A 24,140-nucleotide genomic window follows, 5' to 3' on the forward strand; every position below is an offset into this window, starting at 1 on the left:
CAAGTGAAACAGAATTAATATCCGTGCCCATGAAAATAGTTTTGGTTCAGTGGAGCCACAATACTGGCAGTTGGAGTCTAAAAAGCATGCACGATACTAGCAAATGAGCAGAGGACCCACTGAGCATTTCAAAATCTTGTGCGAGTGTAGAAATCAGTGGCTTTTGAAAACTATGAAAGCACTGCACCAGTCATTAATCCTGTCAATAAAATGCATAACCAAAGTGCAACAAAACAAGCAACTAACAATGATTGGCATATTTGTGATAGCTACATTTAAATTTAATAAGTAGAAGGACAAGCACTTACTAAGGCAAATCAGAAGAGTAGGATAAACTTTTAATTGAGGAACTGCCCACCCATCCCCACATAAGTGGGGAGGCCACTGGATCAATGAGGGGGCAGGGGCTGGTGAGTGGGCTGGTGAGCATGATTTAAGCCTGGGCCGGTCCGCTCACCAGCCTCTTCTTTCGACGGTTTTCTTTTCTGGCTAAAGTATTGCCGCTATACTCCCTCACGTTCCTTCTCCTCTATGTGGCCTACCTTTGTTCTTGCCCGAGTGGCAATCTCGGCACTCACAAGGCTTGAGATGAGCTATGTGCAATCCAGTGTGCGGGTCCTCTGGCCTTCTACCAGGTCAGGGTGGGGTGGAAGCGGAGTGCAAATACGCTGGACACTTTGACGTCTTGTGCTGCAAAGTCTCTGGAGGTGGTAGTGAGGGTTCATGTGACAGTCGGAGCCTTCAGCTTGTGTATTGTCCATGCTGGCGCCTGACTGATAAGCAAGGTAACTGGCCTGAAAAGGGGGCCTGTGCTGAAGCGACAACCTTATGTGGGAGTGCTTTTGGAGCACGCATGAGGCAGCCAAAATATGGCTGCTTGCATGGAGTCTGTGCAGGTATGCTGGTCCCTTGTTTGGAGGCTGATTAAAGCTGCTTACTGAACTATGTCCTACTAAGCTTGTGTGCCAGTATGTGTCGGTATGTGTGAGCGGCAAGGACAACAGCTGCAGGATATTGGCAAAGTCAGCAAAAGGTGAAGGACATGGGAATGGCCCACATAGGCTATATGTGTGGTCTGTGTGAAAATCAGCTACATAGGAAAATACAGAAACCGATAACAGATGATCAATGTCTTCCTACAAAGTTTTGTGGGGAGATGGAAATAGGAGAATGGACATTTGAACCTGAAAGGAAGAAAGTTGACTTTTATTGGTGCAGCATGTATCCACCTCAGCTGTATCCAAAAATTCTTCCCTGCTGCTGTGGCAAGGCATTATGCTTCAGCAGTATGACTGTGCCACAGTAAATGGCTTTGCTTAAGCCATAATCAATGGTTCCCCTTCAAAGTGAGAGAAGTGGTTCAGATCCATAGGGCTATTCAAGCATCTCACAGTGGCACTCATCTGTATGGCCATGAGCCACGTAGAAGTCAGAAACATAATTAAATGATAGCAGAAAAAGACCAAATGGTCTATCTGATATGCCCAGCAAGTTTCTTACAGTAGTCCCTGTAGGTTACTCCCCCATGCCGTCAGTTAAGGGTAGCAATTGCTGCTCTGTGCAGGTTACCTTCATGATTTCTGTTAAGGGTGGTAACTGCCGCTCCTTGCAGTTTTCCCCCGTGCCAAAATGTTATACCCAAGGATAACATAGGTTACTCCTTTTTTCATTTCCATCCTTTCGCAAAGCCAGGAATGGCTGGTACAGCATTCAGCAGGACATGGTTGGGGAATAGCAGCTCCAGACCTTCAAGCCTTGTACTGTTATAAGAAAAAAAAACAATTAAGGAACCAACTCCTTAGAGGCTGCCACTAGTGGTAAGGTGCCTTCTCCCAGTGTGGACATTAAACAGCCAACATGGTTGGCCCAAAGTCCAGCTGGATATGGTTTCAGTGGCAGTACTCTGCCTTTCCTTACACCAGCCAGCCTTAGTGATGGCAGCTGTGGCTTGGTAGTGGGAGCACCCATCTTTAACAGGGGATGATGGATGCAAATGAGAATGGGACTGGCCTTATTTAGGAAGGGCTGGTGTAGAAGAGTGGCAGCAGCCATCTTTAGGAGGGCAAGGGAAAAGAGAATGACAGCAGTCTTGGGATAAGCAGCTTGGAATCTATCTACCTTTGGGATCTTACCAGGTACTTGTGACCTGGTTTGGCCACTGTTGGAAACAGGAATCTGGGCTTGAAAGACCCTTGATCTGACCCAGTATGGCAAGTCTTTTGTTCTTATGTACTTGTGTTAGGCTGGACATTTTAAAAAGAGAATGGCAGTGGCATACGTCTCTGCAGTTTGCTACTTGATGCCTGCTTGTAGTTTCTGGTACCCGCGCTCCTGAACCTTGGCTTGCACATGACACGTAGTCCTTGTGTTGTCCCATTGCATTTCAGAGAGCTCATAAATGCCTGGCATTCTGTTCAGGGTGAGATTTTAACTCCTCCATCATCTGTTTTGTTCAGCAGGCCATCATTGCATATGCATCTGGTGGGCCTCTACTATATGTCATGGCTGTTCTGGTCTGAGTGGGGTGTGGAGGATGCTCCCTAACCCTTTGTGCCTCTTCACTTGTCCTCTGCCTGATCCTACTTGTATGCTGGAAACTCTTTTCTTCTGAATTCTTCACTCTTCAACCAACATGAAAACATGCGATGTTATGAAATCCACTGCCGTCTTTTGGTCAGTAGGTTCTGTCTTGCATTTGGACATCTGGTTTTAAAGCGCCCATTCTAGGTTTGTCACGAATTTGGCCCCTATTTGGAATCTTGCTTCATTAGGAATTGATGCACCCCCCTTTCTTGCCTTGTCCTCCCCCTCTACCCCATTTTGAGCAATACAGGTATTACTGCAGAGGAGGTTTGCAACACCATGGATTGCCAAGTGGATCGCAGACAGCAATGCAAAGGGGCATGGGAGAAACACTGTGGATCCCTCAAGACTAGAGGATGGGAATAAAGAAAGAGTGCATGGGTAACTTGCTGGTGTGGCGGTTACTGCCCTTAACCAATAAACCTTTATGCTGTTGATGCAACTCCATCATTGCTTTCTGCTTCAGCGGCAGTGGGAAAAGGGGAATTAGATTCAGACAGCAACAAACAAGGACATTGAATCACACAGTCTGGGAAAACAAATAAGCATGGGAGTAACTTGAAAGGTGTTAATGATCCAAAGACAACAACAAACCTTTTCCGTAGGAAAAACATCAGCAGAACCAGGGGTCACGATTTGAAGCTCCAGGGAGGAAGATTCAGAACCAATGTCAGGAAGTATTTCTTCACGGAGAGGGTGGTGGATGCCTGGAATGCCCTTCCGGAGGATGTGGTGAAGACCAAAACTGTGAAGGACTTCAAAGGGGCGTGGGATAAACACTGTGGATCCATAAAGTCAAGAGGCCGCCAATGAAGAGTGGGTGACTCGCCAGAATGATGGCTACTGCCTGGAGACAATACCCTTATTAAATAAACATACACATGCATACTGTGACTCCAACATCGCTCTAAGCTTCAACAGCAAGAGGAAATGTGGTAAAAAGGATTCACACTCACAAAGAGGGGAGTAGCTGGCTTGTTACGGAGGTTACTACCCCAAATCAAATAAGCCTGATACTTCACTTTCAATGCATATACAGCATAGTTCTCTGCTTCAACGGCAGGGGAGAAGAAAAGAGGGTTCGCACTCACAAAGTGGGGAGTAGCTGGCTTGTTATAGCGGTTACTACCCCAAACCAAATGTGCCTGATACTTCACTTTCGATGCATATCCAGCATGGCTCTCTGCTTCAACAGCATGGGAGAAGACTGATACTTCACGCATATCCAGCATAGCTCCCTGCTTCAACGGCAGGGGAGAAGAAAAACAACCGATAAGGGCTGTATAACATAGTCTGGGTAAAACAAATAAGCATGGGTGTAGCTTGCTTATTGCGGCGGCTACTACCCCTAACTAATCAAGCTAGATATTTCACTTGGATGCAGCTCCATCACTGCTCTCTACATTAAAGGTGGGGGTGGAAGGGAAATAGAACCAAGAGCTAAGAGAAACAGATAAGTATGAGAGAAAAAATGTGTGAAGCTTGCTGGGCAGACTGGATGGGCCATTTGGTCTTCTTCTGCCGTCATTTCTATATGTTTCTATAACTTGCTGATTTGGCGGTTACTACCCTTAACAAATAAGTCTGATATTTTTTATGCAACTCCAACATTGCTCTCTGCTTCAATGGCAAGAGGTAATGGAGAATTGGACTCAAATAGCAACCAACAAGGGTCCTGACTTTGACAGTCTGGGAAACTGATAATTATAAGGTGACTTGTATGACCGGTAGTTACTACCATAAGCGTGCTGGGCAGACTGGATAGACCATTTGGTCCTTTTCTGCCATCATTTCTATGTTTCTATGCTGTATGCTCAGGACTGACACGGGACACCCTTTGCAGTAGAAAAGGACCAGAAGCTCACACTGTTAAGTGTGTGAATCTCAAACCCTTCAATTCTTTGAGTGAAGATCAATTTAATGGTGGTTAAAGAATATTGGTAAGTGTAGCTTTGAGAAATCTTTGGACTTATAAAAGTTTGGAGAAAGGTGAAATAGTGGGCTATATTCTTTAGAGCAGTGGTTCTCAACCGGTGTGTTGCCAAGAACATGCCTCCACATTTCCCGTTCCCTTGCTGACCCAGCTGCTCCCCCTTTTGGGGAAGGGGGAGACTTTTCTGAAAGGATGGGATCCACCTTAACCAGAGTGTGGAACCAAGCTGCTGGCACTAACTTTTAAAATGGAGATAGAGCAGCTTTTAAACTAGAACAAGGTGGAAAGCCGACAGTCACTCTGCAGTGCATGGTTCAGAGAAAAGAATCCTTGAAGGATACTAATGAAACAGGAGAGTTAGGGCATCCCAATAGAGAGGTTCCAATAAAAGCAAATGTAGTCCATGTGCCTATTTGTAAAACAAAATCACCTGAACTAAAGATTTCCAAATTATCCCTATCAACTGAAAAGCAAATTGTTAATACAAACAAAAACCACATTTTGAAATGTCTGTATACCAATGCTAGAAGTCTAAGAACTAAGATGGGAGAGTTAGAGTGTATAGCAGTAAATGATGAGATTGACATAACTGGCATCACAGAGACCTGGTGGAAGGAGGATAACCAATGGGACAGTGCTATATCAGGGTATATATCACTATTGCCAAGGGGCCCTACTACCATTACCTGCCTCACCAAATCCTGCATTCCACTAAGAATTAGATCTAAAATAGCTCCCTCTCTCATTGGTTCCTGAACAAATTGCTCTATGAAGCAGTCATTTATTCCATCCAGGAACATTACCTCTCAGCATGTCCTGATGTTACATTTACCCAGTCAATATTCAGATAATTGAAATCTCCCATTATTACAGTGCTGCCAAATTTGTTAGCCTCCCTAATTTCTCTTAGCATTTCATCATCCATCTGATCATTTTGGTAAGACGGACAGTAGAATATCCCTTGCTATACTCTTTCCACATCACACATGGGATTTTTACCCATAAAGATTCTACTGTGCATTTAGTCACCTGCAAGATCTTTATCCTGTTGGAGTCTATGCCATCCCAAATATAAAGTGCTACCAACCCCCCACCAAGTTAATCCATTCTCAGCTAATGACAGGTTGGGTTCCATTTCTTTCAAGTGTCCCAACTTGCTCCATTAATGGCATGTCATGGGTAGCAGCGATGCTAATTGGTGGTTAATTACCTCATTCATGGCTCTTTTTCTTATTCCCTCCCCATATTCATTTTTGTGTATGACCATGTTGCACTATAGTCTAGTGTTTAGTGTAGATAGGCAAACTTTAGTGATCTGGGTACAGCAGCACTGACATCGCAGATGTCACCATGTTGCAGGCATTCCACTATGCATTCTTAATCTCTCAGTGTGAGCTGTGCAGCCTGGATGTCGCACAACAGTTTCCTGCGGCTCTTCCAACCCCACACAAAAGAGATTGATTTATTACCTCCGAGTCTCTGGCAGTGCCATGCTAATTGGGCTCCTTCCCTGCTTGATAACTATAATGCCAGATACCTTGTGGCGCGGTTACTGCTCCTATGCTGTACTCTGTATGACTGGTTCGCTGCTTTGGTTTCACTAGGTAACCATCTTTCAAGTCTGGTCGTATGCACTCGCAATCTCTGCACATTCTAATGCAGTAGGAATAGATCTCTGCATTGGTCACACATGGCACTACACTTCTAAACGTTGCAAGAGGTTTCCTCTGGCTTTCCACTGAATGTCTAATTGCTATTTGAGCTTCAGTCTGGGCTTTTATTCGAGTTGAACTCTGGGCTGCATGTTGCTCTCTCTCTCTCAGAAGGAATACAAACTCCTGGTATGAATGCAGTCTGGCATGGGGTATGTGGCAAATTTCTTTGCTGTCTCCATACTGCAAGTAGCCCTGCACAAGTTTCTCTTCAACCCTGTAAGTGCCATGCACTATTCATCTATGCTTGAGAAATGTACTCAGCGAATCCCTTGCTGACCAGCTAATTCAGGGATAGCTTATTCCCCTTTGGTAATTACTGCATGCAGCACATTCTTTCATAATAAACCCCATGGGTTTATATATGAGGCCTGGACAAGCTCATGGCATTATACAGCATGCATTACCATTTCAGAATGGAAGCAATCACATATGTTGGTGCCAATCTGCAATATCTTCCTCTGGTTTGGGAGGGTCAGTGCTAGCTCTGCAGCAATATGCAATATGTTGACGGCAATATTATTTTTTAGCAAGCTGAACAAAGGCCCTGATGGTCTTTACAGCTATAGGTAGCATTACTGGTTTAAGAGACGGCCACAGCTAGGTTGGTGAGAGTGCCAATGGCAAGCAAACTTTCGCTACCGTGGGCTATAGCGGGGTTGACCATGCCCTAAGGTTCCACAGCAAGTGCTATGTGAAAGCTGGTCAGGTGGAGAATACTAAGCTACTCCTTGGAGCATCCATTGTAATCAAGACAGACAACATGCACAACAAAAACCAAAGAGGAACCTTAGAGCTATGCTGTCATTTGAATGAGAATGACAAGGTGTTCATGTTAAACTGCTTAGTGTTAGCAGAGGCTCTGTAATGATTAAGGGAAATTAAATAATACATTTTCAAAATATATGCAGTTGTGCTTCTAAGTTTACAGTTGTGTGTCTAAATGCTAGGTACATAAAAAAAAAATCACTAAATGTCAGCAATTTGGTATTTCACCATTTAGAATCTGAAGATTTTCTACAGGTAGCCCCCTACTTCGATGTTAGGTCCCAGTTGGTGCAGGGGACACACTCATTCCTGGGCTAACTAAATCCCAGTTCTCTTGCACCAGTCCTTTCAAACCTGGGGACATGGATTTTCTCGACTGGGTGGGAGGCTTGACCTCCCGGGCCCAAGGCATGCCAAGGGGATGGGGAACCCACTTTCAGTCTCTCACAGTACTCACAGAAGTCACTCTCAGAAGGCTGGATCTCACCTTGGAAAAGCAGATGGAGGCTTGGAGTGGTGTTCAAAACAAATTTACTGTAACTTAATATAACATAGACCAGTGAGCCTGACTACCGGGAAAAATCGCCAGGGGATGTGGTTACAGCAGTTAGTGTAACTGGGTTTAAAAAAGGTTTGGATAAGTTCCTAAAGGAAAAAGCCATAAACTGTTGTTAATCAGTAAGCAATAGTAGCTTGGGATCTATTTAGCGTTTGGGTACTTGCCAGGAACGTATGGCCTGGATTGGCCACTGTTGGAAACAGGATGCTGGGCTCGATGGAACCTTGGTCTGACCCAGTATGGCATGTTCTTATGTAAGGTCCAGTCCAAAAATAGCAAAAAGCATCAAAATAGAAAGGATAATGAAAACTCCAAGTGATAAGTTCGTTCTCTTTCCTCAGCCTCTGATCCAGTGTCCAGATTCCTTTCCCAGTGGGGGGATGGGGGGGGGGAGAAGGGAAATAAACCTCTTCTCCAAGGGCAGAGAGAGAGTAGAGGGAAAAATGTTCCCCTCTCACAGACAGAGAAAAATAATTTCTCTCCCAAAAATCCAATTCTGGCTCTTGGGACATCACTGACCCCACTTTTATAGGGCGCAGGGGAAAACAGCACCCAGGAAGCGGCACCTCTGCTTTAGCTCGGCACCGAGCCACAGATCTCTCCCCTAAGGCAGGGGGGGGGGGGGAGCCCTACAAGAATGGAAACAGGTCAAACTCCCTTCAGGACACAAAAATCCACTCTTCGAGCTCTTCTGGCCCAAGCCACGTCCCCCCTCGGAACCGGGAGAGCACTTACAGGGCCAAAACGTCACTGAAACCCCAAAGTAGCAGGCAGGGGGCCTGCATGGGTTTTCCAGGAGCTGCTCTCCTTCCTTTCTCAAAAGAAGACTACGCCCAACCTCACTGCTCATGCTCAGACACCAGGTTATAGAGCCCGAGCTGGACCAATCCCAGCACCTAAGGGTAGGAAAACCTTAGGGATGGTCTCCAAAAGACCACAGCAGTCCTTTAGTGTAAACCCAAAGGAAAGGTGGTTAGGGATGGAAACGAAGTGTCCGCTGCATACATCCAAAAGATGTTAGATGTTAAGTAAGCACTTGAATGAACTTACGTGTCTGATCTTTAATTAGCATGTTTTATGCACATAATAAATGATGGCAAATAAAGGCCCAAATGGTCCATTCAGTCTGCCCAGCAGATGTTTAGGGTTGTAATGCCATTCTATGCAGGTCACCCCCATGCAGAAATGTTACAGCTACAGTTACCAAATGAGGCACATATCTGCCTAATTAATAGAGGTGATCAAGAGAAAATAATCATTAAAGAATGATTTTAGTTATAAGGTAGGGTGTCAGCAAGCCGGGTGTGAGTGTAAGACCTCCCTAGATGTGGAGTTTTACCCGGATGACTTGATCATCCAACCAAGTAATCTTACTTGCGCCTTTAGGCTTTTTTAACTGCATTTTTTAAAAAACTATGCTTAAAAAGAATTGAGGCTTTGATATGTATGGCACCTTGTGTGGGCCATGGGTGGATATTGGAATCGTCTGGGTAACAGATTAACTTAAATATGAAATGTTTTAAAAATTCAGATTAAACTACTACCAATTTTAATTAACATATAAAAGCTTGCAAACTATAGCAGAGTCAATGGTGTATTTCATACTAATTATAGCATGGTAACAAATATATATAAGAGAACATAGGTTATGCAGAAAGGACAAAGGAAAAGGACCTCTGATAGGGAAACTTATAAATATTTAGACCTGGGTAATGGAGGCAATTGCTTCTGGCACCAAATTTTCAGAGGCACCAGAGCCTGCAGTAGTCCAGGCCTGCTGGTGCCAACCCACAACAGCAGCAACGTCAGGAAAGGAAATTCAGTTTGGGGCCTGCCAACTCTTGTATGTTCACATGCCCTGCCGTGGCCCCACCTTTATTCCTGCAAGGGCTTCCTTATACCATGGAAACTCATGTGAGGGGCGAGGCTGCCGCAGGGCTTCCAAGCATGCAAGGTCTGGCAGGCCCCACACTGAATTTCTACTTTTGTTTGGCCGGTGCCCATGTAGAGGGCAGCAGGGGCATCATCGGGGTGAGGTGGAGGGGCAGGGTGCACCAGGAGAAGGTGGTGGCTAGTCAAGGGGGCCCCTGCATTTTCTAAGGGCACCCATAAGTTAACGATGGCACTGTAAATGAGTACCTCACACTGTAAAAAATACAAAAAACAAAACTGAAAGCCTGGTACCCCACGGTCTAGAGTACAGGGTATTTGGAAAATGTGAATAACATAAAACATCATAGATTAGTGTTATCTGTTGCATGATTAGGGTTTCTTTTTTTAGGTTTTAACTAATAAACACTGAAGTAATTTCTCCTTCCGGGGGGGGGGGGGGGGGGGGGGGGGGGGGGGGGGAGGTTACCTTCCCAGCTCTTGGGAGCAATTTTCTAGGTCTGTCAGGGTGGGGAACATACTCTCTCTCAAGTCATGGGGTTGGAGGCAGGCTCACTTTCAAGGCCAAACCAGAATGAGGATACCACAGAAGAAAGACACTGTTCACACCAGAAATTGTGCTCCAAAGAAAAATTGTTTACTAAAAAACAAACAAAAAAAAAAACAGTTCAGCCGAATAATAACAAAAATAACAATACGGTCCACAGTTCAGTTAATAAAAGAGTGTGGAGGAGTGTTCCTGGAAACCTTTCTTAACCAGCTTTGGACCAGGCACCTAGCCTGGCCCACCTTAAAAGCCAGAGAGACAGAGAGCTCTGGGGACGAGGCCCTCAGAGGAGGAACGAGTGTTGGGACTTAGGTGGGAATAGTGAGGCCAGGCCCAGGTCTCCAAGAGAAGGCAGCTTCTGAAACAATTCTGTCCTAAAGGTTTATGGGAATGCTGTTAACTGTGATTGCAGCTGAAAATAAGCAATTGTGCCGTTTCATGTGCACTATAAATAAAAGCACCCCAGGAAAGCCTTAACCACTCATTTACCGTGCCGCAAATAGAAAATTTGGAGAGAAAAAAAAACCCCTTCAAATTCAGAAAAATCACAGTTCTCAGCTAGATATGGCTGGAACCCCAAAAAGAGAGATTAAGATCCAAAATTCACAGTTCCCACTTCCCCTGACAATCTGCCTGAACTCCAGTTCTTCTTCCCCTGGATCCTCTGCCGACCCAGACCTAGATAAAAGTCTCTTTAGAAAAAACAAAATTTTCAGTTACTCCCAGTTCAGGACTGGGCACTGGGACAAAACACTCCCGTCCCTTAGGTGGATGCAGTTCCTTAGCCCTGTACTGCAGCTCCAAGGAGGCCCCCCTCTCCCTTAGGTCCTGTGGGCTCCATCACAGCATCTGGTTCTGTGTCTCCAAACGTCAGCATCTTCACTCCTCTCAGGCTCCTGCTTCTTAAACTCCTTTTGCTTCTCCAGCCTCCTATAGGGCTTGAGAAAACACCTCAGGAATCAGAATTGGTGGCACCACTGGAAGTGAAACCTGCTGCATGTTCCCCCATCTCTCTCAATTTCTTCCCATTTCCAGTTCTGCAAACTCCTCGTGGGGAGTATATTTTAAACCATTCCTCTTTCACGCTGTCAGTCATCCAAACAGCTCCTACACACCTTAGCCTTTTGGTACCCTTCCTGTAAAGGAAAATTCCCCACAATAAACATAGGCATCCCTTCAATGAACCACTAACACTCCAAATTACCTCAACCTGCTGAAAACAAAATTGTTACAGCATAGGACCCATGGTTAAGTATAGGCCTCTCTCTTCCATTCCCGCTGTGCCATCTAGTGGCCATAGGGCTACACTGATAAAACACCTTGGGGGGGGGGATGTTTATTCAGGGGTGGCCAACTCCAATCTTGAAGAACCACAAAAAGGCCTGCTTTTCAGGATATCCACAATGAATGTGCCTGCGATAGATTTGCATACAATGGAAGCTGTGCATGCAAATCTCTCTCATGCCATATTCATTGTGGATATCCTGAAAATCTGACTTGTTTGTGGCTCTTCAGGACCGGAGTTGGCTACCCCTGATTTATTTGCTAAACACCACTGTCCCTACTAAATTCTCACCTCTTCTCTTTACTTGCTTTGGATTCTTACTCTGTTTTTATGCCTTTTCTACACTGATAACTCTCAACCTTTGCTCTCCTCTTCCTCCCATCAGCTCCTCAAGAACTGGAGCTGGTGATAAGGGGACAGGATTGAGTAGGTGTGGGGAGTCTGAGAGTGGTAGGGGTGAAAGTGCAGAGAAAGTCAAGGACAAGGCTATGTAAAAGAAATGTTTCAGTTGGCAAGGCCTATTCCAAACAATGTAGCAGGGAGAGCTGCTATTAAATATCAGCCAGAGAGCTTTGATCTACAAGCAAGTTCACTGTGAAAATATAGAGATAGACTAGCCCAGGTTAATAAACTCAGAGGCAGGAGAAAAGGATTAAACGGCAGGAAAAAAAAAACACCTTCTAAAAGTACACACTAGAGAGGGAAATATATTAACAACTGTGCGGAAGAAAAGGATTTAACACCAGAACAAAACATGTCTAAAGTGCACACTAAGATATCATTGGCAGCATTAATGTGGTTAACATGCCAGGAAGCGCTATTTTGCATGATAGTGAGCTCATTTGCATATTAGGATGGGAAGCGTTAGTGGGTATTAATGTGAAAATTACATTTGCTAAGCTGCTGTAAGAGGGAATGGCTACTTGCATGGGTAAAAGGGCTACTTGTAAATTGGCCAACCTGGATGTGGTGAAAGTGTTTGTGGGTACTTTTACCTGCACGGAGTAGGAGCATGCCCAGAAGCTGAGATTGTTACAGCACACACATTTTTTTATTTTGAAATGTAGCAGGTACCTGTTCCTAAGTATAGCTTCCCTTTGCGAATAGATACAAAATCCACAGATAAAAGTACTTAGTCTTTGCATCAAAATGCATCATTTTGAAAATTTACCTACTTAATGCAGTTTTAAGCACTAGCAAGCTTTAGTAACTAGACCTAAAAATAAGACCACTCCCCCCTCGCTTACAGACTAGGCACAGCATGCTTATCTATTCCAACTGCTCTGGTCTCTAACTAGTCTTAAGTCTTTCCTTGCTGCCCGGCTTATGAATGATAGTGATATGAATAGTCACAAAATCATTATTTAATGCTTGGCTCCGAAATGTTTTATTAGTTAGGAGTTAGTGTGTATAGTAGTGCGAGGTAGCCATAGGGCTACTTTAAATGGAATACACAACCTAAGACAGTCCTAGTACCTGAACTTTACAACAAAAAGGCACCATGCCTTGGCATTTAACGATTGAGACCTTTATTTTCTTCTATTGGCCGTCCACTGTTTCCAGCTTGTTAAAAGCTAAAATATGTAAGTAAACTGTAGCAGCAGTCAGTGCTTGTACATTGCTTTTAGTCAATCAAATATTGAAATTAGAATTAGTGACCAGAATCCGTAGCCCCTTTGTGTCTGTCTTGAATCATTTAATCCTATTTATGCTTAATACTAATACCTGCTGTACTGTTGCTGTATTAAAAAAGAGACGCAGAAAGAAAACACTTGCACTTGAAAATACAAAAGCAGAAAGAGGGGTGGGGTCATACTCAATCAAATCTTAGGTCAAAATATGATGAAAACTGTTTTGTGGCTAGGGACCTTCTGTGCTTATCCAATCTTAAATTCTGCTCCTGTTATTGCCTTCATCACTTCTTCCAGAAGGCTGTTCGATATATCCCGCACTGTCTTCATGCAGTAATATTTTCTGATGTTATTCTTGATTTTACCCTCTTGGATCCTTATATCATAATCGCCTGTTCTAAAACATCCAATCTACTGAAAAAAGAATTGTTTCTTGTGTGCTGTTTATTAGGGATGTGAATCGGGCTTCGGACGATTGAAAATATCGTACGATATTTTCAAAATCGGCAGAAATTGGGGGCTCCCCCAAAACTTTAGGAAAACCCCACGATATTGTTTGTTTATCGGCTCGGGTGCAGCCGATAAACAAAACCGCGATTGGGCTGGACGAAAAAAAAAACACGATGTGAATCCGAACCGGAATCCGAACCGATTCTGGTTCTGATTCACATCTCTACTGTTTATACCTTGGTTTATACCTGGTTTGGCCTCTGTTGGAAACAGGATGCTGGGCTTGATGGACCCTTGGTCTGATCCAGCATGGCAATTTCTTATGTTCTTACCTTGGGGCATTTGAATATCTTTCATATTCCCCTTCTCACTCCTCTCCTCTAGGATATACCAATTTTGGTTCGCAAGTCTCATCTTACAGGGCTTTGGGTGCAGACCGTTTTGAAACAATCTACCTGAAGATCTAAGATCTCAACACAATATAAAAACCTTCAAAAAAGACCTAAAAACTTTACTGTTTTGAAATTCTTCTTGGATCCACAATCATCTACACAGACCAACTCTCAAATGAACTCATAACCTTAATTCTCAACCTTACTAACCTCCCTCCACATTCAACCTTATATCTGCAGAGACTTACTTGGTTATGTTTATCATTATTGTAATTACAACTTGTTTTTTTTTATATCTAAAACCTCTTTGTTAAAATGTATTCTCTTTGTAAACCGTTATGATGGCTTTCCGAATAACGGTATATAAAACTCTTCAAAATAAATAGCCCCTGCTGCAGTGCCTCTGGCCCTGTCCATATCCTTTTGGAAATATGGCCTCCAGAATGCAATGTTGTATTCCAGGTGACATCTCACCAATATCCTGAACAGAGGCACGATCACCTCTTTTTCTAAAAATTAAGCCCCTAGAATTCTATTGACTCCAGCCACCATTTTGTCTCCCTGTTTTGTTACCTTGAGAGCATTAGATTCAAAGACAGTAATGGAGCAATGTTAGAAATAAATATTTTAGTGCGATATGATTACAAACCTTCAAGTACTTTAAATATTTCTGGTAAGTACATGCGCATTCAGTGTGATTACCCTTAGACGAATAATTTTTTTTCTGATACACATTTTCCGAGGTTCCTTGGCCTAAAATTTTAGGAGTATGGCCCCTCCCCCCTTTGTGCTTTTGTACTGCTATATCAACCAAGAATTATTTTAATGTGATGAATACACTTACTCTTTGAGTAACTTTCATGCCTAATTTCAGCATGAGGATCCTGAAAACCAGACATCTGTTTCAGAGTTATTGATGTAGGCAGCGTGCATGAAGCCAGTTGTGTTTTTTGAACCAAAAGTTACCTGATAGTTGGACTGTGCCTTACATTTTGTTGGTTTTGCATTATTCCATTGCAAGTTTGCTTTATTCTGTTATGGGGTATGCCATGGTCTTTTGCCAAGTATGCCTGTTTCTGTTTTGGACGTACTGTATTGTACATTTGAGTTATTCTGCTCTACAGCCAAAAGAAATTAATGTAAAACAGATATTTTCATTTTGTGCAATTTTCCTACCCCCAAGTTGTATATTTACAGGTCCTCATAACAGCTACAAAACAGCTGGTAAGATGTTCTTCGTTATTTTCATGGAACCTCCTGAAATTCAAGTATAAACTGTAAGGTCCATATTTGGCCTTTGGCTGAACAAGTTAGCCGGATAAACATATCCAGGTAACTTGCTACGTTATTCAGTAGCAAGGCTGTGCCGCTGAGTATACCCAAATTACTAATAACTGGAAAAGTTTATCCAGCTAACTTTAGACTTAATAGCAGGTCTAACTTATCTGGCAAACTTAGCTGGATAAATTTGAATATTGCCACCTATCCAGCTAAAGTCCTGATTTATTAAGGCTTTTCTCCCATTCTGTGTCTGTGGGAAAAATGCTTAGTAAATGAGGTCCTAATTTAGCCAGATAAGTAGCCACACCCTGGAACACCCCATCCCACCCACCACTTAGCCAGAGAAGTATTTATCTGGATAAATAGTTATCTGGCTAAATAATGGCTGAATATTCAAGCAGTTCCACTTAGTCGGATAAGTCTGAACTTATCCGGTTAAGTTGGGCTGAATTTGGACCTCTGTATCAATAGTAGTATGAAGCATTTCCGTAGCACATACCAGATGTATGTGGCACTGTACAGAAACACATAATGGTTAATCCCTGCTTCTTGGAGTTTACAATCTGGTCAAGACACAGGGACAACATTATATAAGCTTTGAGTTAAAGCAGTAAAGCCATGGTTGAGAAGAATTAAACTGGGTGGATTATAAGATTAATTGAGGAAGGGGCAAATTGGATTGAGTGAGGCTACATGGAATGAGGCCTCTAAAGAGTCTGTAGAAGAAAAGCCATCAGTGGGTGGGGAGTTGCCAACAATAATTGTGCCTTCCTTTCAAGTTGTCATTTTATCTGTTAGACATGATAGAACTAATATTGGAGCCATTGATTAGATTGGCTTAGCACTGTTGACTTCCTATGATTATACATCAGTGTTCTTTGCCAGTAGAACTTGGACCTGGCCTTTCATTAAAGGAATGGTTCACAACAGAATTGTTTTTACATACATAATCGCATTGGGCAGTTCTAAGAGGCCACATGGCTCATCAGCCCTCATCAGATTCCATCTTTCCTCTGAGCTCAGGAATTTCACTGAACTGTGTCTTGCTTTATTTCCTTGTATAGCTATCCTTGGCATGCATACGTTGATGAGTAACCAGCAGTACTATGAGGCACTTGCAAGCAGCACCATTGTGAACAAGGAAGGTCTAAACAGTAAGTACAGTTTTAAACTGTGTACAGCCAGCTCTCATTGCACAATAGCTTTTGAACAAGGAATAATCTGAATTTCATAATACATAAAAATGCCTTCACAGTGATAGTGGCATAGAACAACCTCCTACTTGAGATTATGAGGATAGAAACTCTCTTCAAATTCAAGAAAGAAAACAAGCTCGGATGATCCTTAGCCATGAGGAAGTGTGGGTAAAGCTAGATATCAAAAATGGTCTGGGTACAGTCGTAGGTAGGCACATTGGGCACACTAGATGAGCTATGGTATTCTCCTGTCATAGAGACCTGTGTACTAAAAGTTTTCTCCTATTTCGTTTTTGTAGGAAAAAATGCTTAGTACATAGGACCAATATTATAGTCAGTATTTCTCTGTCTAAAAGGTAGGTATGATCGGAATTTTTTTGTGATCTTGGGTGCTATTGTGAATGAATGGAGGGAGATGCACTTCTGTAAAGCTCCGATCATCCGGGGCCGTTCTCCCATTAATTCCCCTTCACTAAAATTACGTTTTTTTGTGTGCATGAAAAGATAAAATAGTGCACATTTCAGAAAGGGTCCCAATGAATTCCGCGAATATAGCTTACCCACCACACGAAGAATATCATGCATACTCGTAGTACACGGGATAGGCCTGATACAGATTTTTATCACAAGGCCGGAGAAGCCGAAAGCCTTGAGTACAAACAGGAAAGAGAAATCGTGTGACATGGATGGTCAGGCTGCCATCCCTAATCACAAAGGGGGGAGTAGCTGGCTTGTTACGGCGGTTACTACCCCAAACCAAATAAGCCTGTTACTTCAATTTCTATGCATATACAGCATAGTTCTCTGCTTCAACAGCAGGGGAGAAGAAAAAACTGATACTACACACATCCAGCAGAGCTCTCTGCTTCAACGGCAGGGGAGAAGAAAAAAGGGTTCGCACTCACAAAGCGGGGAGTAGCTGGCTTGTTACGGCGGTTACTACCCCAAACCAAATGTGCCTGATACTTCACTTTCGATGCATATCCAGCATGGCTCTCTGCTTCAACGGCAGGGGAGAAGAAAAACAACCAATAAGGGCTGTATAACATAGTCTGGGTAAAACAAATAAGCATGGGTGTAGCTTGCTTATTGCGGCGGTTACTACCCCTACTACCCCTAACTAATCAAGCTAGATATTTCACTTGGATACAGCTCCATCACTGCTTTCTACATTAATGGTGGGGGTGGAAGGGAAATAGAACCAAGAGCTAAGAGAAACAGATAAGTATGAGAGAAAGTGTGTGAAGCTTGCTGGGCAGACTGGATGGGCCGTTTGGTCTTCTTCTGCCGTCATTTCTATGATGGCCCAAACTTTAGGGGAAATTCAGAGCTTATGAGCAGAAGTCTCCAAAGAAATGGAATTGGTGAAAACATTGATCGCCGAAATCAAGGCGTGCATCGATAATGTCAGCCCGTGTGTAGATGCACTCCAAACCCAGGTTTTAGCCATAGAGAACTGGGACACAGCAGCTGCAAACACGCAGCGCCAAAGAAGCAAGTGAAAACTTTAGAGGAGAAGGTGTTAGATCTTGAGGACTTGTCCCGCTGATCTAATGTGTGGATCCCAGGAAAGATGGACGGGCAGAGAGTTAGAGACTTCTTAGAGTGATTTTTTTCTGGAAATGCTTCACCCAGGGGAGGGAGACCCCCACCTAGATATTGATCGGGGCCAATGGGTAGCAGGATCCAGCAGATCTGGCAACACCTCCTCTTGGGCTTTCCTTGTAAAATTTCATTATTTACAAGACAAGGAATAGGTGCTGAAGCGGACACGGGAACTTGGCCCCTTGGAATACTAGGGTAGTCAGGTCACCATTTTCCCTGACTACAGTTCTGTTACTCAATGTGCAGCATACCTGCAAGCGAAGAAAATACTGCATGAGAAGAAGGTAAAATTTAGTTTCCTCTATCCCACCAAATTGTTGGTCATGGTACATGGGTCCTGGAGAAGTTTTACCATGCAACATGAAGCAATGCCATTTGCAACAGCACAGAATAAAAATGGTGCTGCCTCACCTCGTCAAGACAATCCTGGTCAGACGGGTTCGCGGCAAAGTCCGGGGACAGAAACTGGAACAAGCCAGGCCACGGGGCATAAGAGCACACCTGCATGTAGAAGAAGTAGCCTGAGTTGATGTTTACCTGCATTACCCAGTACTGATGAGTGGCCAGTTTATGTGAGTATGAAGGCTTCATAACTGCGAAGTTAAGTGTGACATATAACTCTAGCAGCCCAGGCAAGGAGAGAGAAAAGGGTCAACCAGGCCCTTCGTAGACTGATCGAGGGGGAGTCTTGGAGCAGATATCGATGAGAATGACTGACTGAATGATGCTTGGATCTAGGCAAGACCTAGGAAATGATATCTTTGCCAGAAGCTCGATGTCCTTTTTCACAAGCAATCAAGGAGATGCTGGCGTGCCCTCATGTGGACGCTTTGCTTAGTGCGGTGGTCAAGCGCACTACCATTCCAGTTGAGGGGGGGCGGCCCTCAAGGAACCTCACGGCCGGCGATTGGACGCCATCCTGAAACAGACATTTGAGGTGGCAGCTCTGTCTTTGCGAATCGCAACCTGCTGCACAGTGGTGACACGTTCCTGTTTGTCACAGGTCAGGAACAATGCTCCGGCGGCAGACATGGAGTCCGCTCTCTCGTTCCTCATGGATGCTGCATCCGACCTAGTCCATACAACAGCCAAGGGGATCTCATCTTTTGTGGCTGCCAGGAGGCAGCTCTGGATACAGAACTGGTCAGCGGATGCTCCTTCGAAGACATGCCTCACCAGAATGCCCTTTAGGGGTTCTTTCCTGTTCGGCAGCGACCTTGATAAACTGGCCAGCACATGGGGTGCCTCTCCAATACCTCGACTGCCGGAAGACAGGTTCAAAAGGAACCAGCGCGCCTTTCCAAGGCCTTCCAGAGGCAGAAGTTCTCAACGCTTCATTCCCTATAGGGGTCGCTACCAGGCACCTCGTCCTCAGGCCAGGAACCAGTCCTTTCGGCCCAAGCAGCAGAAGAGGGGAGCCGGCTCGGGTTCAGGCCCCGGCCGCGCCTCCCAATGAGATTCAGCCGATCCATCTGGGGAACGGGGCCATAGGGGGCAGGTTAACCCTCTTTTACCCCAGATGGGTTGAGATTACGTCGGACCAGTGGGTCCTCGCCATCATCCGAGAGGGTTATTTTCTGGACTTCCATCATCTACCTCCGGACAGGTTTGTGGAATCTTCGTGTCCGATCCACAAAAAGGCAGCATTGGAAGCTACCTTGGCGAGGCTCCTGTCCTTGAAAGCCATAATCCCGGTACCTGCACGGGAAATGAATTCTGGGCATTATTCCATTTATTTCATGGTACCCAAGAAAGAGGGCACTTTCTGGCCTGTATTGGACCTCAAGTCAGTCAATCGATACTTACGGATCCCGAGGTTTCGCATGGAAACGCTGCGCTCAGTCAAGAACGCAGTACAGCCAGGAGAATTCCTCACGGCCTTAGATTTATCAGAAGCCTACCTGCATATCCTGATTCACCAGGATCATCAGCGCTACCTACGCTTCAAGGTGCTGGGACGCCACTTCCAGTTCTGGGCTTTGCCCTTCGGGCTGGCCACGTCGCCGCGGACCTTCACCAAGGTGATCGTAGTGGTAGCAGCGGCGCTCAGACGGGAAGGAATCCTTGTCCATCCCTACCTAGACGATTGGCTGATCAGGGCGAAATCTCAAGAGGAGAGCCATCGGGCTACCAACAGAGTGATCGCCCTTCTGGAAAGCCTGGGATGGGTAGACAACCTAAACAAGAGTTGCCTACAGCCTTCCCAATCTCTGGAATATCTGGGAGTCCAGTTCGACACCCAGGCAGACACAGTCAGTCTCACCACCAAGAGAAGATTAAAACTCCAGACGCGTCTTCGGTCCTTGATGGGAGCCAGTTGGCCCACAGCTTGGGATTACCTGCAGGTTCTCGGCCTCATGGCATCCACCCTGGAAGTGGTACCCTGGGCAAGGGCCCATATGAGACCTCTACAACGCTCCCTGCTCTCTCGATGGAGCCCTCCGCTTCCGGAATTACTCCATGCATCTACCTCTACCAGCCAGAGTATGGACTCAGCTACGGTGGTGGTTGCAGTCCAACCACACGAGCAGGGGGTCAAAGATGTCCTCCCCCACGTGGACTCTGCTCACCACAGATGCCAGCCTGAGCGGATGGGGAGCACACTGCAAAGAACTCACCGCCCAAGGGCGGTGGAACAGAGAAGAAGCAGGGTGGAACATCAACCGACTAGAGGCATGGGCAGTCCGGTTAGCCTGCCTACGATTTGCTCACAGACTGAGGAACAGAGCAGTCAGAGTGATGTCAGACAACGCCACAACGGTGGCATACATCAACCAACAGGGCGAAACCAGAAGCCAACAGGTTTCCCTCGAGAGAGCCCCACTGATGGCTTGGGCAGAGGCGAATCTTCAGGACATCTCCGCCGTCCACATTGCCGGAAGGGACAACACCATGGCAGACTTCCTCAGCAGAGAAAGCCTAAGTCCGGGGGACTGGCAGCTGTCGCCCACAGCCTTCCAGATGATTGTGGATCACTGGGGGATTCCGGACATGGACCTACTAGCGGACAGGTCCAATGCTCAAGTACCCAGATACTTCAGCCGCAAGCGAGATCCGTTCTCTCAAGGGATCGACTCCCTGGTTCAGCCATGGCCCCCAGGGGCCCTGCTATATGCCTTTCCTCCGTGGCCCCTGCTGGGCACCCTTATCCACAAGATTCAGAAGTACCGGGGCCTAGTTCTTCTAGTGGCACCAGACTGGCCAAGAAGACCCTGGTACGCGGACATGAGAAGACTACTGGCAGGGGAGCCCCTTCCCCTGCCTCCGCTCCGGGACCTGCTACGTCAAGGTCCCATCCTTCACGAGGATCCAGCTCAATTCTCTCTTACGGTCTGGCCATTGAGAGGGCTAGACTGAAGAAAAGAGGTTACTTGGAGCCAGTGATAGATACACTCCTCCAAGCTCGCAAGTTTTCCACATCCCTCACCTATGTCAGGATCTGGAGAGTATTTGAAGACTGGTGCGACACTCATGGCACCAATCCGCATAGGACCACAATCCCTATGGTTTTGGATTTCCTGCAGGATGGACTTCAGAAGGGTCTCTCCCTCAGCTCCATCAAGGTTCAAGTGGCTGCGCTGTCTTGCTATGGTCCCAGGAGGGATGGCAAGACCATTGCCACGCACCCAGATGTTTCTCTCTTCCTGAAAGGAGTCAAGCAAATTCGTCCGCCACTGAAGTGGCCAGTGCCTTTGTGGAACCTCAACATTGTTTTGGATTTCCTCGCGGGATCCACCTTCAGACCCCTTCGGGGCATGTCTCTCTGTTCTCTTACTTTGAAGATGGTGTTCTTGCTGGCTGTATGTTCAGCACGCCGCATCTCAGAGCTACAAGCACTGTCTTGCCGTGATCCTTTTCTCAGAATCACTCCTGAGGCTATCCATCTTCGCACGGTTCCATCCTTCTTGCCTAAGGTAGTCTCACAATTTCACCTCAACCAGACCATATCCTTGCCAACTACGGCAGGCCTGAAGAAATCAGAAGATGGGCGTTTGCTACGCCATCTCGACATTGGCAGATTGCTGCCCAGATATCTGGAAATGACAGAAACAGTACGAAAGACTGACCATCTGTTCGTCCTTCACAGCAGGAAGAAACAAGGTGAAGCAGCCTCTCGGCCCACCATCGCCCGCTGGATTAAAGAAGTCATCAGAGCGGCCTACGTAGAGGCCGGGAAGTCACCGCCTCTTCAAGTCAAGGCTCATTCTACCAGAGCCCAAGCAGCATCTTGGGCTGAATCTAGGATGCTGTCGCCTGCAGAAATATGTAAAGCGGCGACATGGTCCTCCCTCCATACCTTCTCCAGGTTCTACAGTCTGGATGTCCAGGCCAGGGAGGACACAGCATTTGCGAGGGCAGTCTTACACGGTCCTCAGGCAGCCTCCCGCCCAGTCCGGGAGTAAAGCTTTTGTACATCCCACTTGTTCTGAGTCCATCTGGCTACACGACAGGAAATGGTGAGATTACTTACCTGATAATCTCGTTTTCCTTAGTGTAGACAGATGGACTCAGCATCCTGCCCAGCTGCCTGTCTACATTGGTTTCACCGATTCAAGGTAAGCCTTATCACTTCTTACATGAGTGCGTCCACTCTGCCAGGTGTCGACGCCTTCCGGTTGGGAATGCTGGCGGTCTCCAGCTACTATCAATCGGTCAGGGGAATCCTGTTTTCACTATTTCATTGATCGTCAGTACACATATATCCATAACAGCTTTTGCAAGGAAGATTACTGAAGAGCTTCACTTCCTGTGGGGGTATATGTACCCGTGCTGACGTCAGATCCGTCTCCAACTGCTAGCACGAGCACACTATACCCACTTGTTCTGAGTCCATCTGTCTACACTAAGGAAAACGAGATTATCAGGTAAGTAATCTCACCAATTTAAAACAGTAAAACCTGTACCTGAATTTAAAAAATTTGATTTCTACTTCTTGTACAGACCCAGCAAGTCCCATCCATCAAGAAAACTTAAAATCTTTACCACCAAAGGCTAACCAGACCTGTAGTGATGACTCGCCAGAATGAGGGCTACTGCCTGGAGTCAATACCCTTATTAAATAAACATACACATGCTTACTGTGACTCCAACATCGCTCTAAGCTTCAACAGCAAGAGGAAATGTGGAAAAAAGGATTCACACTCACAAAGAGGGGAGTAGCTGGCTTGTTACGGCGGTTACTACCCCAAATCAAATAAGTCTGATACTTCACTTTCAATGCATATACAGCAGAGCTCTCTGCTTCAACAGCATGGGAGAAGACTGATACTTCACGTGTATCCAGCATAGCTCCCTGCTTCAACGGCAGGGGAGAAGAAAAACAACCAATAAGGGCTGTATAACATAGGCTGGGTAAAACAAATAAGCAAGAGTGTAGCTTGCTTATTGCGGCGGCTACTACCCCGAACTAATCAAGCTAGATATTTCACTTGGATGCAGCTCCATCACTGCTCTCTACATTAAAACTGGGGGTGGAAGGGAAATAGAACCAAGAGCTAAGAGAAACAGATAAGTATGAGAGAAAAAATGTGTGAAGCTTGCTGGGCAGACTGGATGGGCCATTTGGTCTTCTTCTGCCGTCATTTCTATGTTTCTATGTTTCTATGATTCTGTAGCTCCCTTGCTCAATTCGCATACACCAAACTATCTGAAGCAGAAAGGACTAATTGACTCAGGCAAGGTTCAGCCGTCTTCAGCTGCAACCCAGCAGCTGCTAATGAGACCTTCAGTGAAGCATCAGAGAACAGCGTGTGCCTTTACTGGACTTAAACTACCCAAACAAAATTCAGATTCTGAATCTAAACTTTGTGCACAAGACCTGTTCTAGAATACTCTGCCTGTTACAGATACTGTGATGAAGGTATGGGAACTACATATCTCTGTTCTGCCATCTTGCCTTTTGAGGTCACTTTCCATAACCCTTACAAATTCCTCTCTGCCCTTTCAACAAGAGAGAACCGGAAAAGCACCAGAACCTCTATCAGTGGCAGCTAAGCCTCAGCTTCTGAAAACCACTGCTCCTGCAGAACCAGCCCAGAAGGGGCATCCTAGCTCAGGAGAGTGTCCTGCTACAGATGTCCACACCTAGGAGAGCCCTGCTTCAGACATCCAGTGCTCAGGAAGAAGCACTATCCACACCGTGCACCTAGCCACCAAGCACCATGCACCACACGCTGGTCCTGTTGCCTCGCTTCAAAGAACCCTGTGCCAGTAGTTACAATTCACACATCCTGCACCAGTGGTCCAATCATTCAAACATCCTAAGCTAGGGGCTCCACGCTTCACTCACCCAATGTTAGGGAGTCTAC

At 45.5% G+C, this 24,140-nt stretch overlaps 1 protein-coding gene across 3 annotated transcripts in view; it reads left to right on the plus strand.

Moving 5' to 3' along the window:
* The window catches only part of TMOD1 (tropomodulin 1), a 196,022-nt gene that overhangs the window by 123,979 nt on the left and 47,903 nt on the right, over positions 1-24,140 (plus strand). For all 3 annotated transcript variants that reach the window (XM_029603559.1, XM_029603569.1, XM_029603550.1), the window contains one exon: positions 16,096-16,185. In XM_029603559.1, the coding sequence (XP_029459419.1) occupies positions 16,096-16,185 (90 nt within the window). The remainder of the gene's footprint in view (positions 1-16,095; positions 16,186-24,140) is intronic.

This window comes from Rhinatrema bivittatum, chromosome 1 (genome assembly GCF_901001135.1).
Source record: "Rhinatrema bivittatum chromosome 1, aRhiBiv1.1, whole genome shotgun sequence".
Classification (NCBI taxonomy): domain Eukaryota; kingdom Metazoa; phylum Chordata; class Amphibia; order Gymnophiona; family Rhinatrematidae; genus Rhinatrema; species Rhinatrema bivittatum.